At 37.7% G+C, this 16,102-nt stretch overlaps 1 protein-coding gene across 1 annotated transcript in view; it reads right to left on the reverse strand.

Annotated features, from left to right (window-relative positions):
- Positions 1–16,102, reverse strand: part of MIB1 (MIB E3 ubiquitin protein ligase 1) — a 1,882,202-nt gene that overhangs the window by 658,354 nt on the left and 1,207,746 nt on the right. The window contains exon 17 of the mRNA XM_044065767.1: positions 6,671–6,883. Within this exon, the coding sequence (XP_043921702.1) occupies positions 6,671–6,883 (213 nt within the window). The remainder of the gene's footprint in view (positions 1–6,670; positions 6,884–16,102) is intronic.

The raw sequence follows: 16,102 nt of genomic DNA on the forward strand, positions 1-16,102 counted from the left end.
TGCTGCTAACCAGCCCTTCAGCTCTCATCATTGCCTCTCTCTCAAATCTCTTAACTGGTTGGAATTCCAACATCATCTCCTACTTCCTCAACTTATCATTCACTCTATCCTCAACAAACCTACCTTTTGCCCTGACATCTATTGCCTCATCTTGCTCCATACCCCAACTCAGACACTTCAGAGCGCTGATCAACTAGCCATGGAAATCTATACGCCCAAAAGAACTACTGGTCAACATCTGTATAGCTACTCTATTGCCCAATCCTGGAACAAACTACCTTTTTCCATCAGAATGATTTCTAATGCTCATGAATTCAAAAAAGCTGTTAAACATTACTGGCTAAACTCCTGGACCTGTCCCTGTAAATACCCAACATAACTTGTGTCTCTCCTCTCATCATTCACTTATGCTTACTGTAGTCTATAACAACTTATGCTAGTCTACTCTACAACTTTGTCTCAGTTTTCTTACTTTTTACTTCACTATGCTTATTTCCCTTTTCTAATTCCTAACTTCTACATTACTGAACTTGTTTTCTACCTTTCTTATATTCAACTTTTTAAACTTCTTTCTGTTCCCCTTGTTCTTATGTTCTTCTCTTGCTATCTACTCATCCTAACATAAGTTTTATTTACGATTACACTGTTAGTCTATAACAATACACTGCTAGCTTCTCATAAAGTCTGGTCTAGAATTGACTTTTTCCTAATTTCAGATGTCTCAAAAATAAAATTAATAATTTGGTCCTTGACGCAAGATGCATCTCAAATCATTCCAATGCATCTCTGAGCATCAACCCAACACAACACATTAATGGCCACGGTAGCAGTCCCACCTGGACATTAAATATTAATTTCCTTAAAAAAGATGTTATACATGAAATTAACCAATATATGAAATGAAACCAGCAATAAAAGTCAAAAACCAGCAAATACTGCACATAAAAGGAATGTAGTCTGAGTAATCACAACTGAAGCTGCTATAATCCACAAGTCTTTTAACACAGTTATTGAGCGCTTTCATCTCAATAAAGTGACTTCATCAGAACAACAAACAAGCCATAAAAAAAGCAGTTTAAATACGAACATCAATTAGAATTCCACCAATAAAATGTTGAATGCAATTTAAATCCTTTACGCATCAATTAATTATTTAAAAAGGCCTGGATAAGATCAGCACAAAGCAACTTTTTGCACCATATATTATATATTAAACAATATATATTTATTTAATATATGTAACCGAGATTTTTAAAAAACACATTTTTTCATGTAACATAGGAACAATAGAATTTGCATCATTCAAGCCTGGGGGGATCATTGCAGCTAACCTAAGCTGCCATTCGGTTTCATTTTTTTAAAATATTTTCCAGTCACCCCCCCACCCCCACCTCGCCATCCAACTTAATAATTTCCATTACTCCAAATAGAAACTTGTCAAAATTAGAACGTATATGCAAAGTTAGTATTGTTGGGATGGGAGACTAACCATGTATTTCAATGCCCCTTTTGGCACAGAATCAGAATGTATGCCAGACTTCTGGATTTTTTTATTTTGTGGGATGGACATAGTACTGAAGTTGAACAATTTGTACAATATCTTAATAATACAACAGAATTTCTAAAATTTACATACGAGTTTGATGGTTCAGGTATTAATTTTTTAGATACGTATATCTCCCATGACAACAGTGGTTTTAGATCAAGGATTTTTCGAAAGGAAACGTTCTGCAATTCCTATTTACATTTTCAAAGCAACCACCCTATAACTCAAAAAAGAAGTACTGTGAAAGGACAAGCTATCAGGGTAGCACGCATGACATCACATCATGATGATGTAAAAAAGTGAATTGGATAAAATTTGTATTATGTTCCAGGAGAGGGGATACCCCAAAGAATTTGTTATGGAAATATTAGATGAAATATATAAAAAATGGGGTACTACTTACAAACTACTGTTGGGGGTGGGTTTGGTCTCATCCAGTACTGATTGTAAGATCGACACCAATAAGGTCTCATATGAGAAAGCTTGCGCGTTACAAACAAGAATTCCTTGAGCTCCAACTGGAATATATTTAGGGTAAATAAAGATATTTATGATAAGGTGGGTAAAGAACCTACATTTGTATATAGTACAGGAGCAAATTTCAAGAAGCTACTGGAACATAAGATGGATAGTTCTAATACAAAATATGTCAGTACGAGGCCTTGTGGAGCTTGCAGTCAATGCTCCTTCATTTTTAGGGAAAAATTCATTACCCTAAATAACAGAATGCACAGCAGAGTTTATTTTAAAAAGGGTAATTGTAAGACTAGCAAAGTAGTCCAAGTGTGTCTGTGCCACGCATTTTTATTTTTATGTAGCTAAGACTGAACATCCCTTAAGATGCAGAATACATGAACATGTACATGACATCAAAAACGGGAAGCTGAACAGTGCACTGTATAAACATTCTCAGACTTGTTCTAATTTTGACAAGTTTCTACTTGGAATAGTGGAAATTATTAAACTGGATGGCGGGTGGGAGACTGGAAAAATATTTTAAAGAAAAAAGAAACAGAATGGCAGCTTAGGTTAGCTGCAATGTTCCCCCCAGGCTTGAATGATGCAATTTCTATTGTTCCTATGTTACGTGAAAAAGCAGATAAAATATGGTAAACCAAAAGGTATATGTGTTTTTTTTTTTTTTTTAAATCTTGGTTACATATATTAAATATATATTGTTTAATATAATATGCTGCAAAAAGCTGCTTTGTGATGATCCTATCCAGGTTTTTTAAATAATTAATTGATGTGTAAAGGATTTAAATTACATTCAACATTTTATTGGTGGAATTCTAATTGATGTTAGTATTTAAACTGCCTTTGTTATTCTGATGAAGTCTCTTTATTGAGATGAAAGCGCTCAATAACTGTGTTAATAAAAGACTTTTGTGGATTACAGCAGCTGCGGTTGTGATTACTCAGACTACATTCCTTTTATGTGCAATATCTGAAATAGTTTGAGATGGAATCCCATGTGTGCTCCATCTTTTTTGATGTTCAATGGTCTGCTGCCAAAGCTGTTATCAGAGGGATACTTATACAAAAAGCATCCTTTTATAAAAAAGGAGTAAAGGCATATCATTGACCTTACTGATGCGTACAAGAAAACTGACTTACAACTTCAAAATAACTACTCACCAGACTTAGAAAATAAACAAATAAACTACATGAGACTCAAAAAATAAATATACTCCTTTTATCAACAAAACCAACATTTAGACGAATTAAGCCTCCTGTATAGATACTCAGAATGGGCTCAAACCCCCTCTAGAACACTGGCCAAACTAATGAACATCAAAGATGGCACAAACTATACATCTGGATTAAAATATCAAGGGAAAACTCTATACAGAAATTATGACATTGTTAAACTCCTTCACAGGAATCTTTAGTGATATTTACAACCCCAAAAATCAAACGCATAAGGATACCTACAAAGAATTCCTGGATAAACTATCATTTCCCAAACTAAGTCATTCACAACATAATCTACTAGCTAGCCCTATAACTCTAAATGAAATAAAGTTAGCGATCAAAAAGCTGAAACCTAACAAGGCGGCAGGACACGATAGTTTTACAGGTGAATTTTTCCAAATTTTCAATGATCAACTTATTAAAATTCCTCTTAACCTATACAACTACATCATCCTAAAGGGGATTACCAATAAATATTTGAACTCCAAAACAATCCTTATCTTGAAACCTAATTCCGACAAGCATAACCCTCTTAGTTACAGACCAACTGCTCTCATTAATATAGATAGAAAAATTTTGACGTCTATCCTAGCGAGTAGAATGCAGAAAATTCTGGCTTCAATTACTTCCTCTGAGCAAATAGGTTTCATGAAATGACAACTATGCGATAATACTCTCACCTTAGACACAATAATGTTATTTCTTAAAAATAACCATTAGCAATATGCCCTCACACTTGATGCCACTAAAGCTTTTGACAATATGGATCTAAATTTCTTATATCTAACCATGCAATACTTTAAACTTCCCTGATTTTATGATTGACACTATAAGAATGCTTTACACTGTACAGCTGTGTACACTTACATAAATGTAAATGTTCCAGTGTATTCACTGTTGCAGTCATTACACTTGGGTTATCCTGCCAGGGGTAGCCCTCGGTCGGCCCGAATACCAGAGGCTTAGTATTTCTGCGTCGGTTGCTGTCGCTCCAGGACTGACGTCAGGTAGTCAGTGGTATGAAATCAGGCAGCAGACGCCATTACATCAGTTTTTCTTGCTCAAAGTGTCAGGAGCCCCCAAATAGGGAGCTAGGTATGGTGGAAGAACACCACCAGTAGAAAGTAAATACCAAAAATTCCTGTAAGGAGTGAGTAAGAGAGAGAGAGACAAGGGGGATGGATGTTGGGAAACCAAAAATTCAACAGTGAATACACTCGAACATCTACATTTATGGCAAGTGTACACAACTGTACTATGTTCTTCGTGCTTCACTGTTGCAATCATCAACCAAAGCAGAAGAAAATAGTAAAATGAAAAAAAAGGCTTCCACCACAACAAAAAGTTCACTGAGAAATTATATTAAAATGTAGGCTTTAATAAAATGAAGAAATAAAAACCACAAATTGCGCTGTTCAAGTTGCAGGTCAAACAGGATAAGCGCTTTCAGTTAAAAAACCTTCTTCAGATCCTAGTGTGTAGACCTGACTTACTGCTGTTAAATAAAGATCCTTAATTGCTCAACCAATCACATATAGCAATCAGAAGCACACCTTCCTTAAGCCTCCATTTCATTTTTTAATTAGGCTTCTCTCTTTCAAAATAGGTTTAAAAGGAACTACTGTGTTGAGCCCTGGAAATAAATTAGCTCTGAGGTTCATGATCCATTTGCTTTCTTCTTTTTCAGTTTAGTTGACAATGTCTCCCCCACGGAGGTTAGTAGTCACATTTGAGATGACCATAAAGCTAAATGAATGCCCTGGATTTTCAGACACATGTCCATATAGGGCATTGGTTACCACTTTATTCTTGATCTCTAACAGGTGGCGAAGTATCCGTCCCTTAAACTTTCTATTGGTCTTTCCTACATAATAGGCTTGGCACAAATTACAAGTGCCAACGTATATAACATTCTTGGTGTTGCAGTTAGCAAAACTAGAGAACTTATAGCATTTGTTAGTGACCAGATGAACAAAACTTTTGGAACATTTAATGTGGCTGCAAGCTTTGCAAAAGCCACATTTCCAAGTTCCTAACCTATTTCTTCCTTCTGTACTCTGCTTGTTAGGTATTTCATCATAGCTGCACAATAAATCCTTTAAGTTCTTCTTGTTTTTATAACCAAACTTAGGCATTTCCCCTACAATTCTCTTAATTTTTTTGTCAGCAGTTAAGACTGGCCAAAACTTCTTGATGGTTTTATGGATATCAAAGGAGTCAGTGCTATAGGTCATCATGCATCTGAGATGTTACTGTTCCCACCTTTCTTCACATCACTCTGCTTCCGTTTCGAGTAGTAAGGTTGCCCTTTGTTGTATCGAATGGACATTGCTTTGCCTTTACTCATGACTAATTGTTTTTCATTATAGCCTCTTGAAGCAAAATTCTGTAAGTTTGTGTCTTGTTCCTGCAGAAAATCATCATTGTCAGCACAGAGCTTGGATATCCTGGTCACTTGATTTTCAACAATATTCTGAAAAACATGTCTTGGGTGCATGCTATTGTACTATAGCATATGGTTCCTCCAATTTGGTTTCCTGAATATAGTGGTGCCAATTCCTTTGCTATTACTCATTGAAATTCTCACGTCTAAGAACTCAATCTCATTTGCTGACGTTTTCACTTCGAATCTTAGAAAGCTAGTCGTACTTGTTAAATAGTTGACAATCATTCAGGAGTTGTATACCGCCCTTCCATAAGAATATAATATCATCCACAAATCTATTGTAAAAGATGATGCATTCCTTCCATTCATTTTTCGTATCCATTTCCCATTGCCTTTCCCATTCAGCTAGGACTATATTGGCATAGCTGTTTGCACAGGGGGTGCTCATGGCTATCCCCCATTTATGCCAATAGTAGCTCTCACCATAGAGGAACAACATTGCTCTCCAAGACCAATTCCAGGAAGCTGCATACTAGATTCACATCCATGTTTACTTCAAAATGAGAGGCAAAGTCCCTTACTGCTTGTATTCCTAGATCGTTGGGTATGCAAGTGAATAAATTGTTGACGTCCATCGTCACCAAAATAAGGTTGTCAATGGAGCTTTCTTGCTCCATTCTTTCATACAGTCTCTCCAGCAGCTGACCAGTGTTCCTCAATACAGTATGTGCGAAAGGCAACAACTTTTTGAGTTCAGTTTCCACATAGATTGAAATGGGCTCAGTGACCCATCCTCTCCCCGAAACTATCGGTCTCAGAGGGGGGGTCAACACTGTTCTTATGAATCTTAGGCAGCCCTTTGATAACAGGTATAGTTGGATATACCATTTCAAGAAAGTCATATAGATTTTTATCAATTGCTCTAGTCATTAATTTTTCATACAGGACATTCTTCATTCTTTACTGAGGAAATCAATCTGTCTACTTGATACTTCTCGATTTTGTGGTATGTATCACTATGGCTTAACATATCCTGCATTTACTGGGCATACTGTATTGAATTCATCACTATTAAAGCTCCTCCTTTGTCAGCTGGCCTGAAAATAATTTCTTTCATTGTTTGCAATTCTTTTAATGCCTGAAACTCATCCTGTGTTAAATTGTAATAGTGTTTACTTTTTCCTTTTGACCTCCGTTCAAACACCTCATTCTCACATAACCGTAAGAACATCTCCACAGAGTAGTTCCTATTAAACCTATTTTGAAAGAGAGAAGCCTAATTAAGAAATGAAATGGAGGCTTAAGGAAGGCGTGCATCTGATTGCTATATGTGATTGGTTGAGTAATTAAGGATCTTTATTTAACTGCAGTAAGTCAGGTCTACACACTAGGATCTGAAGAAGGTTTTTTTTAACTGAAAGTGCTTATCCTGCTTGACCTGCAACTTGAACAGCACAATTTGTGCTTTTTATTTCTTCATTTTATTAAAGCCTACATTTTAAAAGAATTTCTCAGTGAACTTTTCGTTGTGGTGGAAGCCTTTTTTTCATTTTACTATTTTTGCCTATTAAGGCTTCCTCTGGAGGTGGTTTTTAGTTTGATTGTTTGTGGTTGTTAAAGCTGAAGAAAAGGGAGGAGGCAGTCAAGAAGACTGGGGCTGGCTAGGATGCCCTGCAAGACTGCGGTTGCAAAGCCTGCCCTGGATTTGGAAAAGATAGGCAGGTGGTAATGCTTGGTAAAGGTATGAACAGAACTCCATGTTGCAGCCTCCAGGATGTCAAGGGGGGGGGGGGTGAGCTTTTCCAACACAAAGTTAAGGTCCCAAGCTGGTGAAGGGGCTCTTCTGGGTGGCCTTAAATTGTTAGCTGTTCTCAGGAACTGTTTGAGAGGGTGAAAAAAGAGAGGTGGCTCTGTACTATAATAAGCAGAGATAGCAGAAGCATGAATTTTAATAGAAGAGAAGGATAGGCTCCTGTGTAGTAGATCTGCTAGGTAATCCAGAATGAGGGGTAGAGAGGGCCGTGCTATTTCAGCTCCTTTAGCCTGGATCCAGGTGCAATACCTTTTCCATTTGTTAGCATAGGATTTTCTAGTGCTGGGGTGCCTGGCCTCACGTATAACATCCCAGACTTGCTTGCTTTGGCTGGCAACTGGAGGAGAGGTCAGGGAATAAGCCAGGCTGCCAGGTTCAGGGTCTGCAGTTGTGGATGCATGAATTCCCCATTCTGCTGGGTCAGGAAAGTTGGGATCTGAGGTAGGTGCCATGGTGGCAGGGGAGACAGACTGTGCCAGAAGTGGGTACCACTGCTGGCATGGACAGTCTGGGGCAATCAAGACTGCTTTTGGTTTTTCCAGGCCTTGCAATGAGGTTCCCTGGTGCAGAATTTGCTGAGCTGGTGATTGCTGTGGGAGGCAAAGAGGTCCACCTTCAGGGTGCCCCATTTCTGGGTTACAAGATTGAAGGTGTTGTGGTCTAGCTGCCACTCGTGCGGGGTCTAGGAGGTCTCTGCTTGTTGTCTGCCAGAGAGTTTTGAGAGCCTGGCAGGACTTGTGCTTGCAGGTGAATTTGGATGCCTGAAGCCGTGTGCCAAAGAGTCATGGCTAGCCTGCAGAAGGGATAACAGAGAGTCCCTCCCTGCTTGTTGATGTACCACATTCACTGTGGTGTTGTCTGTTTTTTTTAGTAGAGGCCCCGGGGTGAGTAGGGGTCTAAAAGCTGTCAGAGCGTGCTGAACAGCTAGCATCTCTTTTTGGTTGATGTGCAGATGCATTTGATTTGGGCTCCAGTGACCCTGAATGCACCTGCCGTCCAGGTGTGCACCCCAAGCATAATCTGATGAGTCTGTGGTTAGGTTCTAGGCGGCGTGGGGTAGTGAGAAAGGAGGCCCCTTGTTGTGGCTGCATTCTGCTGCCCACCAAAGAAAATTTTTCCTTAGACAGGGTATCATAGGTATGATAGTTTCCAGGCCCTGAGAGTGTTGACACCAAAGGCTTTTTAGGTACCACTGAACTTTCCTTATATGCAGTCTGGCATACAGAATGAACAGAATGCAGGATGCCATGAACCCTAGAGCTTGCAGGATTTTCCTTGCAGATAACTGTGTTCTAGTGGCTAGTTGAGAGAAGCAGCCTGTCAGATAGGCTTGTTTTTTTTGGAGTTAGGAATGCCATCTGGGATGCTGTGTCCAGGCTTGCTCCCAGGAATACAATTTCTTTGAGTGGGTACTAGTTTGGATTTCTTTTCATTTATGGTATAGCCCAGGGAGGTCAGTAGGTACTTTACAAAGGTCAGGTGCTGTAACAGCGTTTCCTGTCTGCCTGAATCAGGCAGTCGTTTAAGTAGGGGTAAATTTGAATATTCCTTTGTCTGCAAAAGGCAATGGCTGGAGCCAGGCATTTTGTGAAAACTCTGGGAGCAGTGGATAAGTCAAAGGGAAGAGCAGATAACTGAAAGTGCATAGGTCCTGCCCTGAAACGTAGATATTTACTGCAGGAATCCCTGATTGGGTTGTGTAGATAGACCTCTTTTAGGTCTAGGGTGGCTAACCAAGCATCCCTGGATAGCATACGGAAAAGCTGCTGGTGGGTGAGCATTTTGAATTTTGGTATCACGAGGAAAGGGTTTAGAATTGATAGATCGAGGATTGGGCGCCATGTGCCCTCTTTTCTGGGCATCAGGAAAAGCCTGGAATAGAAACCTTGGCCTATCTGGTCTGCAGGAACAGGCTGTATTGCACTCATGGAGAGCAGGGAATGGACTTGGTTTTGGGCCTCTGCCCACTGGTTTGGAGGAAGATCTGAGAACCCTTTTGGGGTTGCCAGAGTGTGGAAATAAAATTTGTATCCTTTGGTCACTATGTTGAGGACCCATTGGCCGTTGGTGACAGAGGCCCAGTTTTTTTGCAGGTGAGGAGAGTTTCCCTCCTAGGAGCACAAGCAGGTGGGCAGAGGTAAGGGGTGGAGGTGTAAAGTCATTGTAAGTTCTTGCCATAAGGGGGTGGCTTAGCACTCCCTGTTTTTGAAGTAGAAGAACTCCATTGCTTAGATCTCTGCATTCCCTGGGACTGCTGTCTGGGGGGGTCTGCTACCCCTAGGTCTTGTCTGAGATGGCCTTGAGGGGGCCGGAAAAGACCAGTGCTTGGAGGGGCAATGCCTACTGAACCACGGAGGCTGGACCTGTAAGAAGTCTTTAACTGTCTGCATAGATTTAGCATTTTCTTCCATCTTTTTAAAGACCTCTTCTGCCTTGGTGCCAAACAAATTGTCTTTGTGCAAAGGTGCGTTCAATAGTTTTGATTTGACATGATCTGGCAAGGTTTGCTCCTTAAGCCAAGCATGCCCTCTAAGTACAGAACCTGTGACTGCTGCCCTGCAGGATGCTTCTAGGGCATCAAAGCCACATTGCAAGGTGTGTTTAGTAACTTTGCTTGCAAAATAAATAAGCTCCTGTAAGTCTTATTTTCTGCACAAGCCGGAAAGGTAGATATTTTTTGTTTAAGGAGTTCCACTGTATGTTGCTGGTATTTCAGCATGTGGAACTGAATTTAGTGCTCTAATGGCAAGAGTTGCAGAGGTGTACACTTTTTTACCCCATCTGTCTAAAGCTCAGGAATCCCTGTCCGAAGGTGTGGGATTCTTAGCAGTGTTTGCTTTTATTCCTTTAGGTCCTTGGGAGATAACCACTGGATTAGCAGTAGGATTTTTGAAAAGAAATTTGTGAGAGTCACGGACTCTGTAATACCTGTCAGTTTTCCTGGGAGTAGGTAGAAAGGTGTCAGGAGTTAAACTGGATTCCATAAAGACATTATCCACAATATCCAGGACAGGAGGAATGGCTAAAGGTCTGTGCTGTGGTAAGTCTAAGAATTCCTCGAGTATCTTTTTGGACTGAGGATAGTCCTGACATTCCCACTGTAAATGTTCCCTTAAAGTATGTAGGGTTTCACCAAATGAAAAATCCTCTGGAAGAGAGGCAGAAGGAATGGATTCCTCTGCATCTGAATCCTCATAAGCAGACAAGGGTTGCATGTCTTCATATTCAGAAACTTCAAAGTCATCGGACTCCTGTTCAGATAAAACTGCTGGGGACAAGTCTCTCTTCCTTTTGGAAGGAGTAGGCTGGCTTCCCCTAATAAACATGATAAGGTCTTCCGCCATTTTAAGCAGGTGCTTGAGTCGTCATTTTTTAGGTGTGGTTTGTACCCTGGGCCTTAGAAACTCCGTAGTTTTAGAAAGAACTGAAGACACGAAAGAAGTCGTCAGTTTGTGCAGAGTATCGGTAGTGCAAAGAACTTCCTCGGAAGCCGTTGCCTGCTCAGCAGCTTCGGACCCATCCAAGGTAGAGACATCTGCAGGATCCTTAGTCAAAGAAGAGTTTCACGGCATACTGGACTCCGAACGTGTCTCGTTAGCAGCTTGCGAATCCACAGAACCGGGAATCGAGCTGCGAAAGCGCTTCACTGAGGACGGGTGAAATGGCGACTAGCTTAATGGAAGCATCGAAGTTTTGGACCTGTGCAGTCTGTCTCTGTCTTTATCCTTATGTTTTTTTCAGAAGATCTGTAGTCGGATGGCTTACTGAAGCCATTTTGGAATACAGAGATCAAGATCGAAAATATTTAGCTACAATAAGGGCTCAACGATGTATAGTTCTGGCGTTGAACAAAGCACAAAACTGACAGAGAGGGACGTCGTGGTCTGGGCCTAAACAGGTGACGCAGTAAGAATGGAAATCTCAGTGTGGAATTTGCTTTCCACAGGCGAGACAATTGTTAACTTTTTCTGACATCGGCTAGAGCAAGAAAAAGGGATCCCCAATGGGGTACTTTGCTTTAGAAGACTTCAACTTCAAACTGGACACGAAAACTCAGGTAGCGGCCAACCTGCACTTGTGCAAACTGCTTCTGCTTCGGGCTCCTCGGCAAGAAAGACTGATATAATGGCGTCGGGTGCCTGATTTTATACCACTGATGACCTGACGAAAGTCCTGGAGCGACAGCAACCCACACAGAAATACTAAGCCTCTGGTATTCGGGCCAACTGATGGCTACCCCTAGCAGAATAACCCAAGTGTAATGACTGCAACAGTGAAACATGAAGAATGTCAATGCTTCTATCTCCCTGACATTAATAAATCAATGTACCAACCTATTAAAATTACTAATGGAACTAGACAGGGTTGACCCTTTGACCATATCTTATTAATATTTATCTTGAACTTCTCCTACTATTCATTACCCAAAACACATCATCATATACCAAGAGTTTTTAACATTGAGATAAAAACTTCAGCATTTGCAGATGACTTCAATATTTACTTTGAACTCCCGACTAGTGATCTCCATAAAATTCATAAATCAATGTCTCTTTTCCACTGCTGCTAACTATAAACTAAATTCTGCAAAATCTTCTATTTTCCCATTAAATCCTTGTAAACACCTTGAATCCTATTTCCCCCTATCTGACATACTCATTAAATAATCAATCAAATAGCTAGGTATAAACTTTATGCACACACATCAGGATTTAATGAAAGCTAACTTGAGTAGAGTTTGGGAACAAATCAACAACAAACTATCCAGATGGAAAAATATCAATTTATCCTTACTGTCAAAAACTATTGTTAAAATGAACATTCTCCCCAGGATATTATTTCATCTAAACTCCAGAAACTTAAATATACTCCAAAATGTTTTCAATAAAATGGAAACCACCATCTCAAAATTCCTTTGGTTCCTTAAATCAACCAGAATCTCTTATAAAACATTAATACTTCCAAAAGAAAAAAGGTGGATTGAGCCTCCCCAATTTTAATCTTTACTATAATATAATAAATGCAAGCTGTTTAATCCAAATTGTGAACTATGAACCATTGGTCGATACATGGACCTCAATCTTGGTCAAAATCTGGTGCAAGTATATACAATCATTCAAATTAAACCCTCACTCTATCCCATATTTAATGCTTGACAGTAAATACAAATCTAAAATTCTACCTACATTAAAAAATAAAATGAATATCTTTCAAGCATTGCTACATTCTATTAATCTACAGGAAACTCTCCTTGTTCTCCAACCAATTCAGTTGAACCCAAATATAAAAATTAATAATAAAATGATAGATCTATCTAGCCTTCCCATAATTAAAAATGCCACGTTATGGCATTTTTACGATTCTAAGAACTTTGTTGCTGTTAAAGAACTTTTCGGGGCCCCAAGTAGCTATGACCCCATGTTAAGACAACTTAATTTATTAATAAAACAAAAATTCACAAACACCAAAGTGAGTGAACAAGACATAACTGTAGCACAATCAATTATCAGAACTCTTTCCCTTAGGAACAAAATATCTCATGCCTACAAGCTCTTAACATCAAAAATCGCTCATACTCCCAACACTGGGATGACATTCAAGGTGAAATTTCTACTGAGTCCAAATATGAAGCTATTTGAAATACTCTTAATCTAACCCATTTCAAGAATTTGACTTATACCCAACTTATGATCAATAATAACTCCTACTATGCTCCTGCGGTTCTATTAAAATTTGAGTATAACAAAAACCTAACGTCCTTTTTGTTCCCTCCAGCATGCAGATTTACTCCATATCTTTTGGAGTTGCGAAGATGTATATAAATTACGGTGCTCTCTTAGAGCTCAACAGGAAAAAATGGGGTATGAGAAGACTACCTTTTCCTGACAAACCACAATCCTGAATATTATTCCTAAACCTATAACAGGTGTTCAGTGACACATCTTAGTAACTGCGTGTACTCTTCTCAAATACTTTATAGCTAAGAACTGTGTAAATCCCTCAGTAATCTCTTGGGAGAATTTTAAAACTATGGCAATTAAGTATATATCTGCAAATACATTTTGCTCTAGCAGTAAAATGAAAAAAAAGACTATTTCCAGAAATACTAGTGCAGTTTCTTTGACTTAATTCAAAGTAACTGTCATACAACAATCACTACTATTAACAAAACTTGCGAAAACCTTTGTGTTCGTACTTTTCAGTCCTATAACAAATAAATGCTGAAGATACTCTATTGTCAATCTCACTAGTTTAATGTCCCTCTACACATTTGTTCAGGCATCCAAGTTGTAAATTTTGTGAATAGTGTTCTCTCACAATATGCCCCCTTTTTCTTCATTATTCCACTCATAAATAAAACTTACATTCTTTCCTCTAACCATCTCTAATTCGCCTGTTAAATATGGACAAATGATATATTTTCTTATATCACATTAGTTTCTTATAAGGGGATCTCTTCACTACTTTCTATCTAAGGTTCATGTTTTTGATATGGCTACCCTTGGTGTTTAGGATAGAAGTTATTCCTTTATCATTTTTTCTTTTTCTTTTTTTTTTCTTTTCTATTGCCTTGCTATGATAGAATATGTCTGCTTGTTACATGGTTGCAATCCTTTTGTATAGCAAGACTGATAATTGTACACAATGTATTATGCTGTGTCTTGGTATGTTTCTGTTTTTTTCTGTTACAAATCTTGCAAAACTAATAAAAATTATATTTGAAAAAACAAAAAAACAAACTGCTAGCCTGTATAACACCTGTCAATGTTATTTAGACAATGGATTGTTTTTATAACGCTTGTTTAGACTGTATTAGTTTAATTATGTGCGTATTTTAATGTTTTTTGTATTGGAGCTTCATCAAACATCAAATAACTAAAGTACTGCAATATATTACACAAATTGTATTGTCAAGAATGAATTTAAGGAGGAAAAGGTTAGCATGCAGAAATTAACCAATCAATTCTAAATCACACTGAACAGTCCATAAGCAATTTAACTTAAATTACTGGGTTTTTGTTGAACAGAATGTGTATTTACCTGTGCTTTGAAGGTCTGCAAGTGCCAAAACAAAACTGAAACAAATTTTACGTAAGCAGCAATGGTGTGTAAACCAGGAGCATGTATCAAATGCACAATATGCAAAACAAACTCAGCACTGAAGTGCATTACCTGAATCATATTTCCAAACACTGGAAGAAATTATCCTGAATTTTACAGCACATACTGCCTTCTTGGGAAGCCCTGACACACACATTCTTCAGCAGTAAAAACACAGGACCTCAAAAACTGCAATTTCACCTTGACCTGTTTATAAACAATGGAATTAAAGCAGAGGCTGTCAGTTTAGCTAGATGAAAAAAGACTAATTCCTTGAATCTGCTATGCACACAGTAGGAAGCCAGCTTAGTGAAAATATTTTACTCACACTCCAGGTGTACAGTGGACACCAGCCTAAGTAAAATGACTCTTCTGTTAGGGTTGCAAACCTCATACACTGCAGTATTCTACACTACCTTTTAAACAAAACTTTCAGTAACTGAGAAAGAAATACAATGCTTACAAATCATTTCTGCACCATTAAAGAATGCACTACAAGCAATGCAAACAAACACAGGGACAGAAAATCAAATATAAATACAATAAACTACGATCAAAAAGACCATCTTGTCACGAAGAACTGTGCAGAAAAGAATTGAGGGAAAAAGCAACATAATTACTGCAGATTAGCTATACAAACAAAGCATGGGAGGTAGATATTTTGAGGTTAGTTTTGCACAGCTGTGAGAATCCAAGGGAAGGTATCAGATTAAGCACAACTCCAACGGAAGGAATATAAATGGAGCAATTCAGAACAAGGAATGTGGAGGTATCTAATGCAGCAAGGAAGAAAAAAATAAAGTGATGCAAAATAACACAAAATAACAATTGGGTTAAAGGCACAAATATACTGGGGAGAAGAAACCTGTTTTTTTTTGGGGGGAAAAAAAGGGAAAAAAAAAAAGGGAAAAAAAAAAAAGCTTTTAAAAAAACCCCAAAAACCCAAAAAAAATTTTAAACAAAAAGGGGGTTTTTAAAAAATTTTTTTTTTTTTTTTTTTAAAAAAAATTTTTTTTAAAAAAAGGGTTTTTAAAAAAAACCTTTTTAAACAAAAAAAAAAAAAAACAATTAAAAAAAAAACCCTTTTTCCCAACAAAAATTTTTTTAAAAAAAAACGGTTTTTTTCAACCCAAAAAATTTAATTTTTGGGGGGGGGGCCTTTTAAAAAAAAATTTTTAAACAATTTAAAGGGGAAAAAAAAAAAAAAAAATTTTAAAAATTTTTTTTAAAAAAATTTTTTCCTTTTTAAAAAAAAAAAATTTCCCCAAAACCCCAAAAAAATTTTAAAAAATAAAAATAAAATTTTTTTTAAAAAAAAAAAAATATTTTTTTTTTAAAAAAAAAAACCCAAAAAAAAAAAAAAATTTTGGTTTTTTATTTTAAATTTTTAAAAAAAAATTTTTTTTCCCCCCCAAAAACCCCTATTTAAAAATTTTTATTTAAAATTTTTATTTAAAAAAAAAAAAAAAAACCCCCCCCCCCCCCAAAAAAAACCCCCAAAAAACCAAAAAAACCCCTTTTTTAAAAAAATTTAAAAACCCCCAAAAAAATTTTTATAATT

Source organism: Protopterus annectens, chromosome 3.part0 (genome assembly GCF_019279795.1).
Source record: "Protopterus annectens isolate FY-2018-M chromosome 3.part0, PAN1.0, whole genome shotgun sequence".
In the NCBI taxonomy this organism is placed as follows: domain Eukaryota; kingdom Metazoa; phylum Chordata; order Ceratodontiformes; family Protopteridae; genus Protopterus; species Protopterus annectens.